This window comes from Cyprinus carpio, chromosome A12 (assembly GCF_018340385.1).
Source record: "Cyprinus carpio isolate SPL01 chromosome A12, ASM1834038v1, whole genome shotgun sequence".
NCBI classification, from domain to species: domain Eukaryota; kingdom Metazoa; phylum Chordata; class Actinopteri; order Cypriniformes; family Cyprinidae; genus Cyprinus; species Cyprinus carpio.
Window position 1 is genome coordinate 17,309,273 of NC_056583.1, and position 20,687 is coordinate 17,329,959.

General features: G+C 34.1%; 1 protein-coding gene and 1 non-coding gene across 2 annotated transcripts in view; one reads left to right on the top strand and one right to left on the bottom strand.

Annotated features, from left to right (window-relative positions):
- Positions 1-317: 317 nt before the first annotated feature.
- Positions 318-20,687, bottom strand: part of LOC109100009 — a 30,939-nt gene continuing 10,569 nt past the window's right edge. Inside the window, exons 2-3 of the transcript XR_006161380.1 lie at positions 1,196-1,321; positions 318-1,035 (exon numbers count right to left, since the gene is read on the bottom strand). This is a non-coding gene — a transcript (uncharacterized LOC109100009). The remainder of the gene's footprint in view (positions 1,036-1,195; positions 1,322-20,687) is intronic.
- LOC109099847 (syntaxin-binding protein 4) overlaps positions 3,243-20,687 on the top strand; it is a 32,218-nt gene continuing 14,773 nt past the window's right edge. Inside the window, exons 1-19 of the mRNA XM_042767919.1 lie at positions 3,243-3,429; positions 5,302-5,375; positions 5,541-5,636; positions 5,718-5,787; positions 5,887-5,961; positions 7,244-7,323; positions 8,358-8,487; positions 8,795-8,927; positions 9,798-9,904; positions 10,065-10,287; positions 10,429-10,507; positions 12,793-12,878; positions 13,090-13,186; positions 13,379-13,491; positions 13,714-13,803; positions 13,947-14,012; positions 18,041-18,217; positions 18,793-18,909; positions 19,976-20,025. Coding sequence (XP_042623853.1) covers positions 3,371-3,429; positions 5,302-5,375; positions 5,541-5,636; positions 5,718-5,787; positions 5,887-5,961; positions 7,244-7,323; positions 8,358-8,487; positions 8,795-8,927; positions 9,798-9,904; positions 10,065-10,287; positions 10,429-10,507; positions 12,793-12,878; positions 13,090-13,186; positions 13,379-13,491; positions 13,714-13,803; positions 13,947-14,012; positions 18,041-18,217; positions 18,793-18,909; positions 19,976-20,025 — 1,922 coding nt within the window. The 5' untranslated portion in view covers positions 3,243-3,370. The remainder of the gene's footprint in view (positions 3,430-5,301; positions 5,376-5,540; positions 5,637-5,717; positions 5,788-5,886; positions 5,962-7,243; positions 7,324-8,357; positions 8,488-8,794; positions 8,928-9,797; positions 9,905-10,064; positions 10,288-10,428; positions 10,508-12,792; positions 12,879-13,089; positions 13,187-13,378; positions 13,492-13,713; positions 13,804-13,946; positions 14,013-18,040; positions 18,218-18,792; positions 18,910-19,975; positions 20,026-20,687) is intronic.

Below are 20,687 nucleotides of genomic sequence, written 5' to 3' on the forward strand. Positions count from 1 at the left end.
GAACATTTCAAAAATGTATTAAAAGATTTTAGTGTATGCAGCATACTGGTTTGGAATTTTGATTATTGCATCATTATTGTTTAAGTCTCTAAGAAACATATTACAAAGATTGTTTTCGAAAATTATATTAATATTTTATGCTTAAACCACTATTTTGCAATTATACAGCATACTGTTTACAGAATCACTTTTCATTAACATTAATAAAACTACATATCTTTAGGATCTCACTCATTGTGATTAATGACTACTCTAATATCCTTTTGTATATTTACTTTAACATCTCATTCTGTTTATGACTTGTGATTACGTACAATCAAAACTGTTTGAGTAGTGTTGTTGCACAATATTGCTCACTGAAGCGCCACTAAGAGCATTTGCGCATGCATTATATAAAGCATGTATATGCTACAGTTGTATGAAATCCAAATAAATTAGTTATTCCACAATAATCAGCAAGTCGTACAACACGTGTTACTGTTTTCAATGTAATTGCTAAGTTTTAAGATCATGTTTTACGTCAAAAGACATTAAGACACATGCGTAAATGCTGCCCTCTAGTGTTCTAAAGTAAGCCACTAGCCTCACAAATGTTGACAAAATTCACAAATTTGTCATACAGCTCAGATGTTTGATATATATATAAAAAAAGTCTTATGGTATATGTATAATTTTTTTTAACTTATTTATTGTCTTGATCAGCCTTCATTACTGTTCAGTTTTTGCTATAATTGTTTGATTTAAGCTAAACAGACAAAGTAAAACGTGACAACATACAGTAATCATTACCAAAATGATTACTGAACAAACTCTCTTGAATATAATTCATAAAATTCTCGAAATAATGCATAATTAGCTATACCCAGGGATGGGTAACCGCTGTCCTTCTTTGGCTTCAAAAAAGGTATACGAGAGTGTATTAGTATCAACTTGTGCCATCCTGGGGTCATCATCAAACTATGGATCAATGTAGAAGAAAACAGGCATGTCTACTTCCTCATGTGGGTTTAACCTCTGTTCCTCAAAACAGAAACACTGATGGGGAAAAAAGAAGCAGTGCATTAGGACACTAATTAGTGAATTTAGCATGCTAATTTAAATTTAGCATGCTCTTTCGTGAGCTAGGTAACAAATGTATACACATAAATTACAATAGTAATGTCACCATGGGTTTATTTAAATGCTTCATATTTACCTGTATCTTATTAAAATATTGTCCAGCCTCAAAAGGTACAACATTGTAGGTAGAAATGCCTATCACTGGTTTGTCCATGGGATTCCAGGCCCTGTAAAAAGCCAGCGCAGTTTCTCCTGGTACAACCTGAGAAACATTCAAACATACAATAATTAACTTGGATAGTCTTCATCTTCAGAGACATTATGTGAAAAATATGCAGTTTATGGAATGCCATATGAAAGTTCATGAAATTACACAATCATTGTTTTAAATGACAATTTACACCACAATCCCGGAAAATATTTAGTATTGGCAGGAAAGAATCAGACTTAAAAATATAATCTTCTCATGATTATTGGAATTTATTTAATATATACACAAGCACATGTAAATGTTTGGAATAATTAATATTTTTTTAAAATTACATTTATTCACTAAAAACATAGTAAAAACAATATTGTGAAATATTATTACAATCTAAAATAAGTGTGAATGTAATTTATTCCTATGATGGAAAAGATTGATTTCCTGCATCATTACTCCAGTCTTCAGTCACACATACTTTAGGAATCATTCTAATATGCTGATTTGCTGCTCAAGAAACATTTCTTATTATTGTTGAAAATAGTTGTGGTGCTTAAACTGAACAAAAAGTTGATCACACACAAAAATATATAATCTTACGTAAATCTCTGACTGCTGTGGACGGAAGTTCCACTGTATGCTGGCGTCCGTGTCTACATTGAAGCTCACTTTAATAATATGGTCCCTGACTGGCTTCATTGTCTCCACTTGATCTGTGTTTTGTCCTGCTACTGCTGTACCTCCCAGCCCTGTTGCCTAAAGAACGTTATTGTAATTCTATAAATCCACAAAAAGTGCTTTTATTGAGATTATCAGTTTAATACTGACTTGACAGTACAGTCTATAGTGGAACAGCAGCATATGACAGGCCAATCATTCCCACTCCAGTGGCTGCGATGTATGTGAGGATGGTCTTGTTCCTTTTCTTCCAGTCATCTTCCTATATCTGTTGTTTCCTTTTGTGAGTTTTAGTTCCTTGTGACTGGTTGAGGAATCGCTGTGGGGTCCTCCTGAGGAACAGCTAGCCACTGGATGTGGCTAGTCCTCTGATGTTGGAACAATTAACGCATAGCCGAGTGTTAGAAAGCGCTTGCTGTACATGCTTTACAGTGCATTCACGGAGAAGGAATGGTAATAGCATAATCCTAGAGTTACAAGTGAAATGCCCCTCAAGACAGGCGTGTTTCACCTAAAACACAAAACAGGTCACTACATGGTCACTAAAATAATGAGTAATGAATTAATTATGTTATATAGACTGTGTGATAAGTCCATAACTAAAAAAAGAAGGTCTAGTACTTAGACTGAACAAATGTTTTATTGATGAAAATGATAAGACATTGAAGCTATGCTCTTTTTTAGTCCATTTATTGTTCAAAAGTTTGGGATCAGTATGACTTAATACTTAAATTCAGCAAGAAGAAAGAATGCATTAAATTGATCACCAATGACTGAGAAGAAATGCAGTTTTATTAATTTTCTAATCATCAAAAAATCCTGGAAAAATGTATTATTATGTATTATTTATAGGCTATGTGATGTGTCATGGTTGTTGTATTTTCTTTGAGAATTTAAAACACAAACTGTCCTCGGTGATCTTAGGCTATATTAAAATTGGGATTTGTAAGTGGTAAAACAATTATTCTTTTTTCCTTCTTCATTCATGTTTTTAGATACTTTTTTAAAAATGCAATTCTATTTGATTTATTTGTTATGTTATATACTGTAGTTGCTTTTATGTGTACAAAGCTAATTTATGTTTCTTATCATCTTTTCAGTTTAAAATTGACTGGACTATAGATTCATTGTCCCTGGGTCAGAAATCATGCAGTCAGACTCCCGTCCCCTCGTTCCACATCACAGCATGGTGTCAAGTTTTGAGCTTTTCTGCCTCTGGAGAGACAGAATCATCATCAGCTGTTACAGCGCAGAGAGAGGTGAGGCGAACCATGTGACTGCGGGGTATCAGGAGAGATTAGTGGATAGGTAGGAGTGTGTCTGTTACTCTCTGGGTAGATTGCTGTCATCGAGACTGACCTGATTTGAACTGCCCCAACCCGGTGATAACGTAGACTTTACAATACATCATCAGTTGCTTGTGGAACTGCAATGGCACTGCTTCCACAAGTGGAGGCAGAACACTTTGACGGGCTATCACTCCTCTACTGGTAGGAAATGCCATTATCTGGTTGTTATCTGGCTGAGTGACTTTAGATTAAGTAAATACTAATGCTTTTAAAGCTTATTTGATGCTTATCATAGACTCATTTGCTGTGCTTGTGTCGTTACCTTTATGTTTCTGCTTGTTTGAATGTGTTAGGCATGGATGTTGCAAATGCCTTGGAACATTTCAGCATATCCTAATATTAGGTTTAATCAGTTGTGATGCTCTAATAATGCAGATAAACTAGCTTTCAGTCACAACAGAGAGTTGCTGACTGTACATAAGAAATTGTCCTTTTAAAGTCATTTAAAGTTCATTATCATTGTGTTGGTGATGAACCAGCAGGAAGTGGAAAGTTAGAGCAAGACGGACAGGATCCACCATAGGGGATGCCTGCGTAGTTTCGCTATGGTCACTTGAGTGCATATCCTTACATGGCTTGTACAAGGTTTGACAGATTAGAATTAAGTGATCAGTTTAATGCTGCATCTTTTATAACACAATCTCGTGCTCTACATCTGAGCTCTCTTTGTTCAGGGTGACTCGTTAAAGACAGATCCTTTTATTTCCCATAATGCTTTATGTTATATGCTTATATAAGGTTTGTGTAGGACAAAATCCTTTTGATAAAGATTTAAAGGAAATAAACATGCCTTAACCATGACCTGCCTGCTGCAGTACAGGACAGATGATGTCATTACACTGAACGCAATTCTAATTCTCTTTTGTCGCTCTTATTGTGACAGAGAATATAGTGCATTGTTTACAATGCAGCAGAGGAGATAACAAAGAACACTAATTGCAGAGATGGGAATCAGGTTAAATACATCACTAGTACGGAGCGCAAGCATTTATCCTTGTCGTCCTGTTCAGTTCGCACTGACCGCCACATGAACCCAACAAAACAAAAACAGCACTTTGTTCTGAAATTAAAAAAAGTCCTGGAGTTGAATCATCATCTGTTCCATGATCACGGTTGAGTATTTAGCTAATGCATATGTTTGTTGCCACTTAACCTGGCTTTTTTCCTGAGTGTAGTACTGTTAAATATAGAGTACTGAAAAAACATTGACATATTTTGCTACTAATACAGAATATAATTTTGCATTTTTAAATTTTTTTTAATTCCTTGTTTTTTTAAATCATAACTTGTATATTGTACTGTCAGTGCAAAACATGCACTTTTCAAAATTTGTCAAACAGACAGATAAAGCTTAAATAACATCTTGCTGGGTTTTGATGAAGTCAGATGCATATTTAAATTTAATCTGAATTAAAATATTGCCCAGCCTCAAAAGATACAACATTGTAGGTAGAAATGCCTATCACTGGTTCACTGCCTATCACTGGTGAATATATGTCAGTTTTGCTTTGAAAAAATTTATACATGCAGCATTTTACTCAATGTCCTAGTTAAAGGCAAAACATTGTATTCTGTTGCTTTCAGTCTGTTATAGGGATTAAATGCAATAGAGATCAGGCCATCGTTGGATTTGATATATACCCTTTTTCTATAAAAGAATTATAATTTGGAGCTTTCAGTGTTTACCTTCATGTTTGAGTGATTTTAAAATAAACCTATGCACAGTAACCTACTTCCTGCATAAGGAAGAAACCTCCCTGTTATAATGGGCAGGTGTGCAACCCTCTCAGTATGCAACATTTTGATGAAAAACGATTGGGAATGATTATGTTCTTTCCTTTGGGATTTTATAATTCATGCCTCAGAGGGTCAACCACATTATTACCATCCATTCGATAATCTGTATTTTTAAAAACAGTCTGGAACATTTCTCTGTAAATCTTGTTTTTATGATAACATGTCTTGCACTAATATTTAATGGAATCTCTCTCTCTCTCTCTTTTTTTTTTTCAGGACAATAATGGGGCCCCAAGGCATCAACCGTGCTGTGGAGAGAATAGAGTTTACAGACTGTAAAAAAGGACTTGGTGAGAACCAAAGCACAATTTCTTTCAGTTTATAATATTATTCCTAGAAAAGTGGTTTACCCTGTTTTATTTTTCAAGGCATTTGGTGCACAATTTGATTTACTTTGTTCTCTCACCCCCATATATAAAGAATTAATCCCAAAAATCTTGTTCTCAATTTGACAGGCGTGAAGATTATTGGAGGCTGCAGGGAACAGAGCGGTGAAGAGTTCGGTATTTTCATTAAACGAATTTTGCCAGGTGGCGTGGCAGCACAGGACAGTATGTTCTCTTTCCCAAAATCTCCACTGAATGTTTCTACTTAGATTCTGGAAATGATGGATGATGTCCCTTGTCTTTCAGAGCGTCTTAGAGCAGGGGACCTCATTTTAGATGTCAACAACATGAATTTAGGAGGTGTTACAAATGAAAAGTAATGTATTCTGGATTGTTATTGATCTGTTATAAATTAGAAGATGCCTGAAGTATATTAAAACAACTAAACTGAGAAATGGGTTTGATGTTTTATTAGGGCAGTGGAAGTTCTTCGCATGGCGTCAGCTACAAATCACATGTCTTTACTAATAGTACGTGACGACGCTTCCAGGTAAGATGACTTTTATGAATTAGGTGATATTTTAAACATTTTTTAAGGAATAGATTCTTTTTCTATTTATTTGTACTTTTTGTATAAATGATGTTTTGTGTTCAAAGATTTGAATTATATGCAGACAGGAAATTTTGCTTGCCAAGTACAGAATGTGTACTGTTACATATTATATACTTAATCCTATAAATGGATGAGTACAAATGAGCATCTTGATTTTTTTTTTTTTTAAATCTAAAAATAGTCTTAATACTCTTAAGTACATTGAAGTCTTTAGCACTTTATTGAGAATTTTGGCCTTTGTTTAGTATGATGCCATTTTTGTTGTCTTTTATTATTTTTATTATTCTTAAAAAAAAAACTCCAAACATGAGTAAAGTTGTTTTTAAATCTCCTTAGGGAAGTAGATTGGTATAGTAAGTCTGTACTGACAACATCAAACCACTACTCCTTGCTGAGTAATTTTTGGAGGATGCATGCCGAGATATTTTTTTGTTTTGGCATTGTCTGCTTAGCCAGAAGTCTCGGTTTTGGGCAGTTGTCAAGTTCTTCCTGTCTGTCTTTGACATTTGACCTCAAACTGGCATTTTGCTGGTCTCGGTGACTTCCTGATGAGCACTTTTGTACTCCCAACTGAACAGCTGTTGACGTATTTGGACCGCAAGTCTGTCATATGTGTCCTGAGTACAACCAGCTGAGGTCAGGTTTTAATCTGTAACATTGTAAAAGGATTACCGTCATAATTAATGGACAATCAGCCACCTCAAACAAACTGTTACAGTACAGTACACAGATTTTGAGAACATAATATCAATTTAAAGATTACTGCCTAGATCGCATTTCTGGTTTGGAAACAGTCTGGCTCTTGGCTTTGATACAATTTATCTTTGATTACATCCGTAATCTAATTAAGTGCTTCTAAGCTTCTTGAGCGCTAATGAGGAAGTTGCATTTAATGAGAGATGTCATATTAATTAACCAGAGACTGTCTTACAAAATGTAGTTTGGGGGTTTAATGTTTTTTGTGTGTGTATGTGTATTTTAAAAAATAAGAATGATAATTTCCTCCAGCACTTCCTTAGAACAAGTATGTTCATACTTACGTAATGCTTGATTTTACAGAATGGAAAACCCACACGTTTATGGTTTGAACACAACACAGACACAAAACTTGTTAGTCTGTACAAAAGCCCTCTTATTATGATTCACTGGAAAATTATGTCTCCAGGAAAGGTGAATATATGACTGATTTTGCATGTATCTTTATATGTTTTATCATTAGGAGGGAATTTATTGAGTTAATGGAAAAATATGGCTCCAGCAGTAGTACCAGCTCTGGATCAGACACTTCTGTTTCCACAGGTATTTTCCACTACGTCTATCATTTACTGCATTTCAGGAGTGAATGACTAATGTCTGATTTTGAGAACTTGCAGCAATTGCAGCCTACAGTTTGCCAACTTAGAACATTTTTTAGTTTGGGTCCTCCATAACATCATTGTTTTCAACATAAAAAGCCATTTCTGTCATTGTCTTTCTACATGAAGAGGCATTTTTATATCAAGCATGCATCAGAATTGACTTGAAACAATGTATGTGTATATGTACATTCTATTCAAAAGTTTGGGGTCAGTAAGGTTATTTTTAATGCTTTAAATTCACAAGTGACAGTAAAGACATTTATGATGTTGCAAAAGATTTCTATTTCAACTAAATGCTGTTCTTTTATACTTTCTAATCATCTAAGAAGTCTGAAAAAAAAAAAATTATCACGCAAAACTATTAATACAGCACAAAATGTATTAATAAGCAGCACAACCATTTAAAATGTAATGATAAGAAATGTCATGTGGGCACCAAATCAGACTGGAGTAATGGCTATGGACATGATAGGAATAAATTACATTTTAAAGCAATACTCCACCCCAAAATGTTTTTTTTTTCATTAATCACTTACCCCCATGTCATTCCAAACCCGTAAAAGCTCCGTTCGTCTTCGGACCACAATTTAAGATATTTTGGATGAAAACCGGGAGGCCTGTAACTGTCCCATAGACTGCCAAGAAAATAACAGTGTCAAGGTCCATAAAAGGTATGAAAGTCGTGGTCAGAATACTCCATCTGCCATCAGATGTGCAATCTGGGTTATATGAAGCGACAGGAAGTGAAGAAAACTAAAATAACAACTTATTTTAAATTCCTATTTTAAAATCTTAAATACCCCAAACTTTTGAACAGTAGTGTATATACAAAATATATAACAAAATAAATAGGTAAGAAAAATAAATGCATAGGTTATTTTTCTAAGTGTACTGTACTTTAGTATTTCTATAGTAGCATTCTTTGTGTCATTTGCAGAGACTGAAATTATTAAAAAGCAAATTTCTTGTCTTCAGGAAAGTTGACCGACACTGCCTCCTCCTCCTCATCTTCCAGATCAACCAGTCCTCTGCTTCTGAGCCCTAAAGACCCCAACCCAGTATACACCACTGCCTGCATTACCTCCCCATCTCCTCAAGTCTGCACGTGAGAACCAAACAACACACTGTAGATATAATTCAGATTTTATCCAGAGCTTTTGTGTGATCCTTTTGTGTATACTTCAAATAATTCTACTCCCAAAACAAATGACAGAATCCTGCAACTTTCTCACACTATTGCTGCTAATAGTGTACTAATTGAAGAGTTTGAGTCTGAAAACACCTGACCTAGCCTGAGTAAAAGAGAAATCCCTCAAAATATTAATTTATGGTTATTGGGAAAAACTAATCACCTCAGGAGCCATTGTTTCTGCTGTTGATCCAAGCCCTTATGTATACCTCTCTTTCCCCAGAGACTGCATGATTCAGTTGATATGTGTTGCCAAAGGGACAGGATTAGGCTTGGTCATTAGGGGCGGAGCTAACCGTGCAGAGGGGCCAATGGTGTGTGTTCAGGAAATAATACAAGGAGGCGATTGCCAAAAGGTATTTAATTAATATTATTTTTTTAAATTTTTTTTTACATTTAAGATCATGTTTTTGAGTTTAGGAAGAAAAACATGTTAATTACCAATCAATCAATCAATCAATCAATCAATCAATCAATCAATCAATCAATCAATCAATCAATCAATCAATCAATCAAATAAAACATACCAGTTTTTTGTGTTGATTCTTGGTTAGTGAAAAACCATAGTAGTTTGTGAATGAAGTGAAATGAGACAAAATTAAGTAGATTATGGTGAAGTGAGGTAAATTAAGGTCAAGGTAAATTAAAGTGAGGTGAAGTTCGGTAAATTACACCAATTTTTAAAGGTTTGGGGTCAATAAGACTTTTTTTATTAAAGAAATACTTTTATTGAGGAAGGATGCATTAACTTGATCAACAATGACATTAAATTACAATGTTACAAAAGATTTATATTTCAAATAAATGCTGTTCTTTTGTATTTTTTTATTCATCAGAGAATCCTGAAAAAAAATGTATCACAGTTTCTGCAAAAATACGAAGCAACTGTTTTCAACATTGATAATAATAAGAAATGTTTCTTGCACACCAAATTAGTATATTAGAATGATTTCTGAAGGATCATGAAACTCTTAAGACTGGAGTAATGACTGCAGAAAAATCAATTTGTTTGTCACATCAATGAATTACACTTACATAAAACTAACATAGAAAACAGTTATTTTAAATGTTAGTAATATTCCTCAATATTACCGTTTTTTACTGTATTTTTAAACAGGTTTAAGTGAAATAAATTGTAGTAATGTAAAATGAAATTAAGTTAAACCCATTCAGGGTGAAGGGAATGTTTTTTTTTTTGTTGTTGATGTTTTTTTTTCTGACTCCAGGATGGGAGACTAAAGGCTGGGGACCAGCTCATATCCATCAATAAGGAATCACTCATTGGAGTGACACATGAAGAAGCCAAAAGCATACTCACTCAAACAAAACTCAGGTTAAAACTCAACCTTTCAAAACAACCTTTGCAGAATGATAACATAATGAAAATATGCTTAGTATCTTGTGATAGTTTGCTTTTGTCCAAGACAAATGTATGTGGATGGTGACAGAATGTAAAGTCAGAGGTTTACAAATGTCACTGTTTGACCCTACAGACCAGACCCTACAGTAGAGATAGCATTCATCAGACAAAGGTCTTCATCAGGCTCCAGCAGTGGACCCCACAGCCCTATCTCCGTTCAACCTCCCTGCAGTACAGCCTCCCAACTTAGACCCACTGGACTCGGGGGAACAACCCTGCCCGGAGGTCTCGTTCCTAAGATGGCCAACACCCCCAACTCTGGAAGCGAGACGTTGCCTTCTGTAGAACTTACTAAGGTGAGACATAAAACTGTGGCTGATTCCAATCTGGCAATCATTATTCAGTAAATTTAGTTATTCAGTAAATGTTCTTAAGCACTGCTTTAAAAAGTGTGTTTGATGATTTCTTAAAGGCTTCTATTTGTGTCTTTCCTACAGGTACAACCAGCAACAGGAAAGCCTAATCCCAGCCCCGTGTCCTCACCTGACAGTGCCTGCACCACAGTGGCCAACTCTGGTACTGCAAGCCTATATTCCCTTTATAGGAATCCCATAGGAGTTCCAAATAAGTTCAACTCTGTTGAAAGCATTTCTTAATGTTGATTAGTCAATATTGAATGTACTTCAAATATTGAATGTTGATGATCATAATTTGATAAAAAAAAAAAAATCCGAAAGGAAAAAAAATAATAGTTGAAATATGTGGGGGCAAATAAATGTTAAATTAAAATACATGTAATACAAAATAATAGTCTTAAAAATGGGTTAAAAACAGTTTCTTTAAACAAAATATCATTTATTTATTTTTGATTTTTGGGTCAACTAATCATATTTGTGAGAATCAACTGTTAAATTTTCATAGTAGGAACAAGAGATTAAAAAAGCAATGTGTACAACACCATTTTAATATTTATCTAGCTATAAAAACAAAACTCATATAACTAACTAAATGATACATGCAATAGGACTTTTTACTTAGTTCTGCTTAGAAACGTAGTGCCATAATATATACACAGTATATATATATATATATATATATATATATATATATATATATATATATATATATATATATATATATATATATATATATATATATATATATATATATATATATATATCCTTTAAACCAACCATGTATGCTTCTATTATTATTCAAAGATTGCATAGCACTGTCTGGCAACCTAAAACGCATTGATAAGAAGCATTTTGGCATAACCTGGATTAGGCTACTTGTTCGGCAGACGTGTGCTGATGAGATGCTGTGTTTGTAACTCAAGATAATCCAGCTGGCATGGTTCTGAAAATGGATATTACTATCAACATGACACATAACTCCAGGTGAAATAGAGGTGAAATAGAGGATACCGAACTCTGTTCAGGACAGGGTTTCATTTCATTGACGAGCACTTTCAAAAAAGCTCCTTTGAGCTGCGATTTAAAACAGATTTAAACACCAGCTGTACTGAACTATGAAATAAAGAAAATTACTGTTTCCAAATGTTTTGGTATTCAGACCTCAGAAGAGAGACTAGTGAGAACTCATTCAAAAAACATTTTAAAAGAAATATTAAAGTTCCTTAAAAGTCAATTGTTGCTTAAGTGTCCAAATAATTTCTTGGGCTACTTTGAGTCAACAATTTAAACTTTCATTCAAATATTACACCATTATATTTGATCTCTTATAATGGTTTGGATAAATGCTTTGCATAAAAGCTTTGTGCATTCTCCCCAGTTCACAGATCCAGTCAGGTGGGGTTTATGGAGACAAAAACAGCCTGTGCAAACAATATTAATTCCTTTTACACAAAGCATTTTTCCAAGCCATCATGAGGGAACAAATAAAATGTTTAATATTTGAATGAGAGTTGAGAGTTGACCCGAAGTGGTCCCAAAAATTATTTGGACATTTTAGGACACTTAAGTAGACCTTATTGTTTAAAGGTTTGGTCTTGGTGGGATTTAATGTAATTGAAAAAAAAAGTCTCTTATACTTACCAAGGGTGTATTTATTTGACAAAAAAACCCCCATTAATATTAATATTGTGAAATATTATTATGATTTAAAATCATAGTTTTTTATTGTAATATATTTTACTATTTTCTTCAGTCTTCAGTGTCAAATGATCCTTCAACAGTAATTTTAATGTGGTTGTTTGCTGCTTCAAATTATTATGAATGTTGAAAACAGTTTTGAGGCAAAATATTTTTGAGGAAACCATAATACTTGTTTTTAGGATTCTTTGGCGAATAGAAAGTTCAAAGGAACAGCAAATATTTGAAATAGAAATTGTTGACACTGACATGAATGTCATTTTGATCAATTGAATGCATACTGTACTTGCTAAAAAAAATATACATTTCTTAAAATAAAATGACTGACCCCAAACTTTTAAAGAGTGTATAATTGTTTTTGCATTAGATACAAAATATCAAAGCAAGTGTTATCTGCAAATAAATTTTAATAATGAACATGTTGCATTAATGTCCACCAGAAAGTGTTCAAAACAACTTTTTGTGAAATAATGTGCTTGAAAAAAATGTGTGCTATATTTCTGTAAAATAAATGCCACTTGGTTTGATATTTTGTAATATAATGCAGACATTTTTAAATATGCCTTAACTGCCCAAATACTTTTTTAAGCCACTACTGTGAGGAACCTACTCAAATAAATTGTACTCTCATGGAGTTATGTAAGAGACTTACAAAAAAATGTGATGTGGTTTAGCAAAATAACAAACAGCTGTTTTGCAAAAGAGATTTTTTTTTTTCATTTGGATTCTCTCTCTCTCTCTGCACAGATGCAACTGCTGCCTGTAATCCCAGCAATTCCTGCAGACCTTCAAAACATCTATCCTCCACTCCCAGCTTTGAGAGAATAGAGCAGGTCTCTATAACCATAACCTCTCAATTAGAAAAGAACAATTTCTGTCACAATACAGAATTACAGAAACATCTTGTGTTTACAGCAATGTCAAATGCTAACGATTAGTTACCCATCAGTCTCAATACTGTATTGATCTTTTACAGAGCAAAGCAGTGACCACGTTACGCTGGTGTAATGAAATGTTCTAAAAGGGTGGTTATTTTGTCCACAGGCACTGGAGGTTCTGGGACTGAAGCCTACTGAGTCTCAGGTCCTGACACTGAGAGAAAGACTGCGTTTGAGCCCAGGAGGGACAGTGGATTATGGAGGTGAGAAAAAATTCTGTCAATCTCCATTATGTCATAGTTGTTTATGTACTGATGGCTTTTCATTTTTTACCTCTCCTTACATATGCAATACATTATTCTAGCTTTATACTTAAAAAAATAAGTGCTAAAAAGACATTGTTATACATTTAATATGTTTAAACATATTTTAATAAGAAATTTTCCTTTTGTAAGATTTTGAGAGAGTGGCAAAGGAACTCTTTAAACTACCATCCAAATCTGACTCAGAACAGGAAGTAGCAAGATTGACATCAGATGATCTTATTGAGTCTCCATCAAACACTAGGGTAAGTGCAAATAATTTTTATTTATTTTTGCAGCAGTAGCATACATACAAAATGTGCATTGATAAAAAAAAAAAAAAAACACACACACACACACATATAATTGAAATATTTATATATAATTTTTTTGTCCATGTTCTTTGTCATTTTTTTTACATATATTAATTTTTATTATTTTCCAATGTTATTAATATAATATTTATATATTAACTGTTATTTTATAAGCCCTTGTTATCAGACTCTGATGATCTGGATGAGATGGAGAGACTAAGAAAAGAGTACATTGAGGCCTTAAGAGAGCTCAAGAAAATGCAGGTACCACCATGACACTGATTTTAAACTTTGTCACATGCTGGAATGTGTGACATGCATTTGAACGAGGCTCTCATTAATCCTATTTGTGAAAATGAGTGAGCTAACTCTAATGCTGACTCATATGAAGATCTCTCTTCTAACAGGATAAGCTGACAGAATCTGAGAGCCTTAATCATAAGATGCAGCAGGAACTGACAAAAGTTAAACAGGTACGCAACTCATTCTTACACACTGTAAGCAGAACACGTTTATTTTGATGCCCATATTAGCAGGTTACAACATTTAAACTGCATATGTGCGTAGCACAATGTAGCAAAAGCTTAACTGTCATCATGTAACACAATCATTTTGCATTGTCAGTCAAGCTCGAAGCAAGTTCTATATGCAGTGATTTTTTTTTTATAATTTCTAAATTTCACAATTTTTTATAATTATTGAGTCTCTGGATTCCAGAGAATTGAACTACAAGGGTTTTGTTATTGAATAAAACAAAACAAAACAAAACATAGGACTAGTTTGCAAAGGTTTTTTATATATTTAACAAATGATTTTGATTGACAGAATTGGCTCTTGAAGTTTTTCAGAATGGGAAGATCTAACATATGATATGAATACAGAAGCATGCAGGCTCAAACAGCACTTTTTATATACTATCTCACTAAATCCAGACCGTTGCTACAATTTTTGGTTTTGACTTCCACGTTGTAAGCTCAGAATTAGCCCGCTGTTGCTGTTAAAAGTGGTGTAAAACAGGGCTTTGACCTTAAGATTCCATTCCATCTTGTTTTTATTATTATTAATTGTTATTAGATTTTTACATTACTTTATTCCAATTGTCACCGTACCATGTTTTAGATATGCCACAGGGGGGAGCTCTGGGCACATGTGCCATTAAATTCTTAAAGGAGAGATGCAGGTGCTCTGTAGAGATAAATGCTGAAACTGCATTATTTTCTCAGCAGCACTATTCAGAACTCAAATGAAAAAATGAAAAATGCTATGAGCAATATCCAAAAATGTATTTTCAGCGTGTTGCGCTCACTACAGGAAGCTTGAAACACCCACATTAAGAACATCATGTGGGAGATGAAGTATGTAGGACATTGAGGGATGGCAGTCGGTGTTTGGAAATAGTTCTTTTCTATGAGTTATAAAGAAATGGGCTCCCACTAGCCCTTTGTGTTCTATCTCAGAGCCTCAGAAGTGCCTGTTATGTAAACCCAAATCAGCATCAGCATTCTATGCAAGATTAATTGGACTTTAATGGTTTTATTAGACTCTTACTAAGGCAGCAGAGCAGTACATTCTGATCATCCTGCTGCATATCAGTTAAACAAAATTGGCAGCGAAACTAGTCTATGCTAATGACATCTTCAAGATTACTTTTGCTCATGCTTGTGGTTTTTAATTTGAACAAACCACTAACATTAAGCACTGCTTGTGTGTGTTACGGGGATGAATGAAATTTTAAATTGCATTTTGCAAATGACACTTGCTTTGCTATTTTGTATTTAATGCAATGACATTCATACACTGTTTGTGGTCAGTATTTATTTATTAATTTTTTTTTTAAAGAAATGAATACTATTAAACGAAAACACATTAATTTGATCAAAAGTGACAATAAATGCATTTATAATGTTACAAAAGATATTTACTTCAAATAAATGCTGTTCTTTTGAACTTTATATTCATCAAAGAATCCTGGTATCATTGTGTCAAAATGTATCGTTGCTTCTTTTAATAAAATTAAATGTGTCGAGCACCAAATTAGAATGATTTCTGAACTGTAGGATCATGTGACACTGAAGATTGAAGTATTGACGGCTGAAAATTCATCTTTGCCATCACTAGAATAAATTACATTTATTATATGTAAAATATATTAAATTCAAAAAAAAAAAAAAATTTTTAAATTGTAATGTTATTTTTTAAATATTTACATTTTTACTGCATTTTCTATCAAATAAACACAGCCTTGGAGCAGACTTCTTGGAGCAGATTTTGAGACTTCTTTCAAAAATATTAAAAAATCTTTCTGACCCCAAACTTTAAATACTAAAATGGGCACAGACATGCACTGAAAGAGAGACCCGAGTCATATTTAGAGACCAGAATATCATAGAGACATATTGTTGAGCCCTTTTTGAGTTTTTTGACCATGTATCAACATGCCAAAAAGCATTTTGAACACCTTAGCAATCAGTTAGCAACACCTTCTCATCATAGTAGCAAGTTCTGGCCAGAAAAGCACAGCTCATATTTTCTTAGAAAATATAAAAGCTAGTTTGTATGTATGGTATATGGTGTGTGGTGAACTATTAGTGCCCTCATATCGACCTGCTGCTGGCGATAACGCTCCTCTCGCAAAAGCATTCAACCACAATTTCACTTGTGGTGGACCTTAAGAGATGTAAGAAGGAAAATGCAGTTATACTCGACACACTGAATGTTTGGTCAGCTGTATGAGGCCCTGTGTGGTTTCGATTGGTGTCAGGGTCAACGCAACTTCTGTTTCTCCTTCCCAAAGTGCTTTGCTCCAGTTTGTGGAGTCACAGCTGCTCCCTCCTGGAGCACTACAGAGGGCTCAGTTTGTCTCCAGTTCATCACATTGAAGTGCTAATAGATGTACTACACTCCCTGTGGTGTGAAACGAAGGCTTTTTAAAGCCCTGTATGTTTCTTTAAAGCTTCATTCTGTTTTGCTGAATCCTTTCTGCTCTCTTCACCCCCACCCACACTTTACCTTCTATATCTGCTGTTAGAGCAACAGGTTGGCTGATGGGCTTTTCAGCATCGAAGCAGTGGGCTTTTAAGCCTCCTCTCTTGTGAGAAATTTGTAGGCTACATCACCATCCACGCAGTGCACACCCGGCTGTATTACAGCAAAATTAAATGATTTTAATTATCAAAAGTGGAAGTAAAGAAATTTACTGTATAACTATTTCTAAAATAAGTGCTGTTCTTTTGAATTTTTATAAAACAAATAATCATGAAAAAAAAAAATATATATTTCGACAAAAATATTAAGCAGTACAGCTGTTACTTTAAATTAATATGTATTAATATTGCACAATATTTCTGAGTTACAAACTTTTGACTGGTAGTATATATATATATATATATATATATATATATATATATATATATATATATATATATATATATATATATATATAAAGCTGCTATATGTACTCCATGTGAACATAATTATTGTGCACTAATGCATCTTCTGTCTTTAGACTTTAAGGCTGAATACTAGCTTGCGTAGTTCATTAAATTCTTGTTATTTTTCTCCAGCCACCTCCTCTGTTTCTCAGGATTTCTGGGACAGAGTTATACAGTATGTGCTTTTGAATTCGACATTCTTTGACAATTACATTAATTGTAACCAATGCACGATCCTTATAATAAACTTCACATATTCTCCATTATACATGGACATTAAATGGACATAAGTGCTCATTTTTATGCCTCTCTGGTAAAGAGTTGATGTAAGATCCATCATGTCTATTTAATAAGTAAAGTTCTATCAGTGGCCAATTATCTGTACCCTTTTCATAAGTTATTCCTGGTATTTTGAAATAAGTGACAGTTACTAGTACTCACAATGAGTAAAATGTGTTTTCGAATTTTACTCAGAAAGATCCGCAGTAAGAAATTCACACAGTCGCTATCTAATTATAATAATGTTTTATTTTTTTATTTTTTTATTTTTTTATTGTGAACTACCACACATTGTGCATTCATTTATAGATCCTCACAGTGTGGTTTTCACACATTTCATGTAACCTGTCCATTAAGCGTGCTATCATACCCCGCAGCTTCGTAATTACAATGGCCTGATTACCTTTCTTTTATCTGATGTCTATTGAACGATGCCATGCTGATAAGTAGCCAATGCTGTTGTAGTTTTCATTAATGCCAAAACATCTTTCTATACCCTGTATTATGTAACAGCTTGTTTGACAGGTTTGTATCTGCCAAAACCCACCCTGTCTTTTCTCTCTAAAGCAGAAATGGACATAATGAAACTTGTTTGCACATGTCTTATTCCTTTAGCCTCTTTAAACTTAAAAGAAGCAGAGCTGTGCTTTGTCATGCTGCGAGTCTGGAGGTATTTCTTTTCAAGTGCACTGAGTTTGCAATGTTAAGGGGAAGAGCCCCTGAACATTGTAGCGTCCTACTGTACTTGCACTCTCAGCACTGCCGCTCTAAGTGGAACTCCGCTTTTGCAGGAAGCAAAATCTGCAGTGGAGGAGAGTCGATCCCTGTGGACCCGGATCCATTTGGCAGAGGCAGCTCAGAAACAGGCCCGGGGAATGGAGATAGACTACGAGGAGGTTATCCATCTCCTGGAGGCTGAGATAGCTGAAATGAAATCTCAGAAAACTGAGCAACCCAGCTGTGGAAAGGTATTCCACATTTGAGAGTTTTACACTAGCCTTCTCTTCTTATTCCCAATTCACATCCCCTGCACAGCCCCACTCCACGTTTTTCCTCTCTCGTGTACTATAGAAACTAGGTCACTGTTTGCTTTGTATTATTCAGTAACTGGGCTGATGTGCTGCGAAGACTTTAAAATGATCTTGCAGGGTGACGTGGGCTGATGAGGTTATTTTTGAAATCTCTGGCTAGTAACCTCGCGTGTCTCCAGGATAAACTTTATTTTCACAGCAATTTATGATTACGTAGGATAACAGGATCTTAATTATTGTTATGACTGCTTGTGGAAAAAATCATCACACACTGTGTAATAATTGCATTTCAGCACAACCACCTACAAAAATGATTCTAAAACATATGTATTGTATAAAACATTGATCTGATAACAGTAACACAGTTTACTATTTTTCAGTGGCACATTTCCAAATTTAGATTTTCTGACTGCATTATTAATTGCAAATTCATGTTAGACACAGTAAAAAAGTATTTTTTTCTTTACTAAAGCCATAAAGTAAACTTTACTACTCTCCTAATATTCACACAGGACGATCTGCAAGATCAGAAAAAAAGGATTTCTGTACTCGAATGCCAGCTACGAAAGAGTGAAACTGCAAAGAAGGGTTTTGAAGTCTCTACGGGTAAACTTCTACAGTTTGTGGAGGTGATGTATATTCACTTTCAATTAAATTTAACCAACTGCACATTAAATCATCACATCCTCATGTCTTAAAATAAGGTTGCATGAGGAAAATTGCTCATGCAGAATGACTCATTGTACTGTATAGGAATTTGCACTTCATATGGTGATATGTCAAAGACCATCCTTCTTGCCCAAATTTAGTAGAAAACCTGAGCCAAAAAAGAGTGCATGGAATGTTCTTCTCATGGCATCCATCAACTCGGGCTTATATGAAGTGGTCAAATCTACTCGCATCATCCCAAGAGTTCTTACAAACAAAGAAGTTAATTTTTTTTTAACTAATCATTCATATGGTTGACACAGAATCATTAGGCAGCTATTAAAAAATGAAAAATGAAAGAATGTGAAAAGAACATGACATCAATGTCAATGACAACAACTGTTTTTCCACTTACACCAGATGCCACAAATGAATTAGCACTCCATTGGACTGCATAAATCATACATTTGCCACAGAACTCGGGGACCTTTTTTTTTTCTTTCTTCCCAAATAAACCTGTGCACTGCATCTGTCCATTGCATAAGAATATAATGATATGTTCCAGAAGCCACTTTAGTCATACTGAATATGATTTGTATACAGCATTGCACCATGAATGGTTAATGTAGTGGACACTATGCATTGGATATTTGATTTTCATTACATTTTTACTCTTATGTGAATGCACTTATGTACCTATGTCCTATGTACTGTATGTCACTCGTAAAGTGCTGTTGTGAATAATTATAATTATTATTATAGATTTTAAATATTTAACTATACAAGTAGTAGTATAGCAGTGGTATTATTATTAGTAGTAATAATAATAATGTAAAACAATTTATTATTGTTATTATTATTATTATTATTATTGATTTTAAAAAATGTAACCGTCAAAGTAGTAGTAATGATAGTAATAATATTAATCATATAAAAATAATGTATTCATGTTATTAAAAATAAAATATCACCATGTTAATCTTTATGCAGCATTAAATCTTTCGACTATGGACTAATCTGATCACCTACATTTTAAAAACCCCACAGGCTGTCCAAGGCTTCCTGTCTGAAAACCAAAGCAGTTCAAGAGGCTATAGGTAAGATGATTATTCTCATACCCTCATCAGCCTTTTGTGAAGGCAGATCTAATGATTTGACTTAAATCTCATCTAATTTGAAGTATGACAGACAGTAATACTATACTTCGCTAGCAACAGGTGTTTAGAAAAGAATGAATAACAAACTAGATAAAAAAGTTCGTCAAGACAAACTTTAAGTTGGCTTGAGAAAGCTTGAACAGAAAGTTTGAAAAGTTTAGAAAGTTTGAAAAGTTTAAGAAGTTTAATAAAGCAAGTGACTAACATGTCATTAGCATGATTAACAAAGTTACTAGCATGTTTCTAGCATTATAAGCTAGCTACTAGCATGTTGCTAGCATAATTAGCAAGTTACTAGCATGTCGCTAGCATGTTTCTAGCATGATTAGCAAGTGACTAGCAAGTGACTAGCATGTTTTTAGCATGATTAGCGAGTGACTAGCATGTCACTAAGATGTTTTTAGCATGATTAGCGAGTGACTAGCAAGTCGCTAGCATGTTTTTAACATGATTAGCAAGTGACTAGCATGTCACTAGCATGTTTTTAGCATGTTTAGCGAGTGACTAACATGTCGCTAGCATGTTTCTAGCATGATTAGCAAGTGACTAGCATGTCACTAGCATGTTTCTAGCATGATTAGCAAGTGACTAGCATGTTGCTA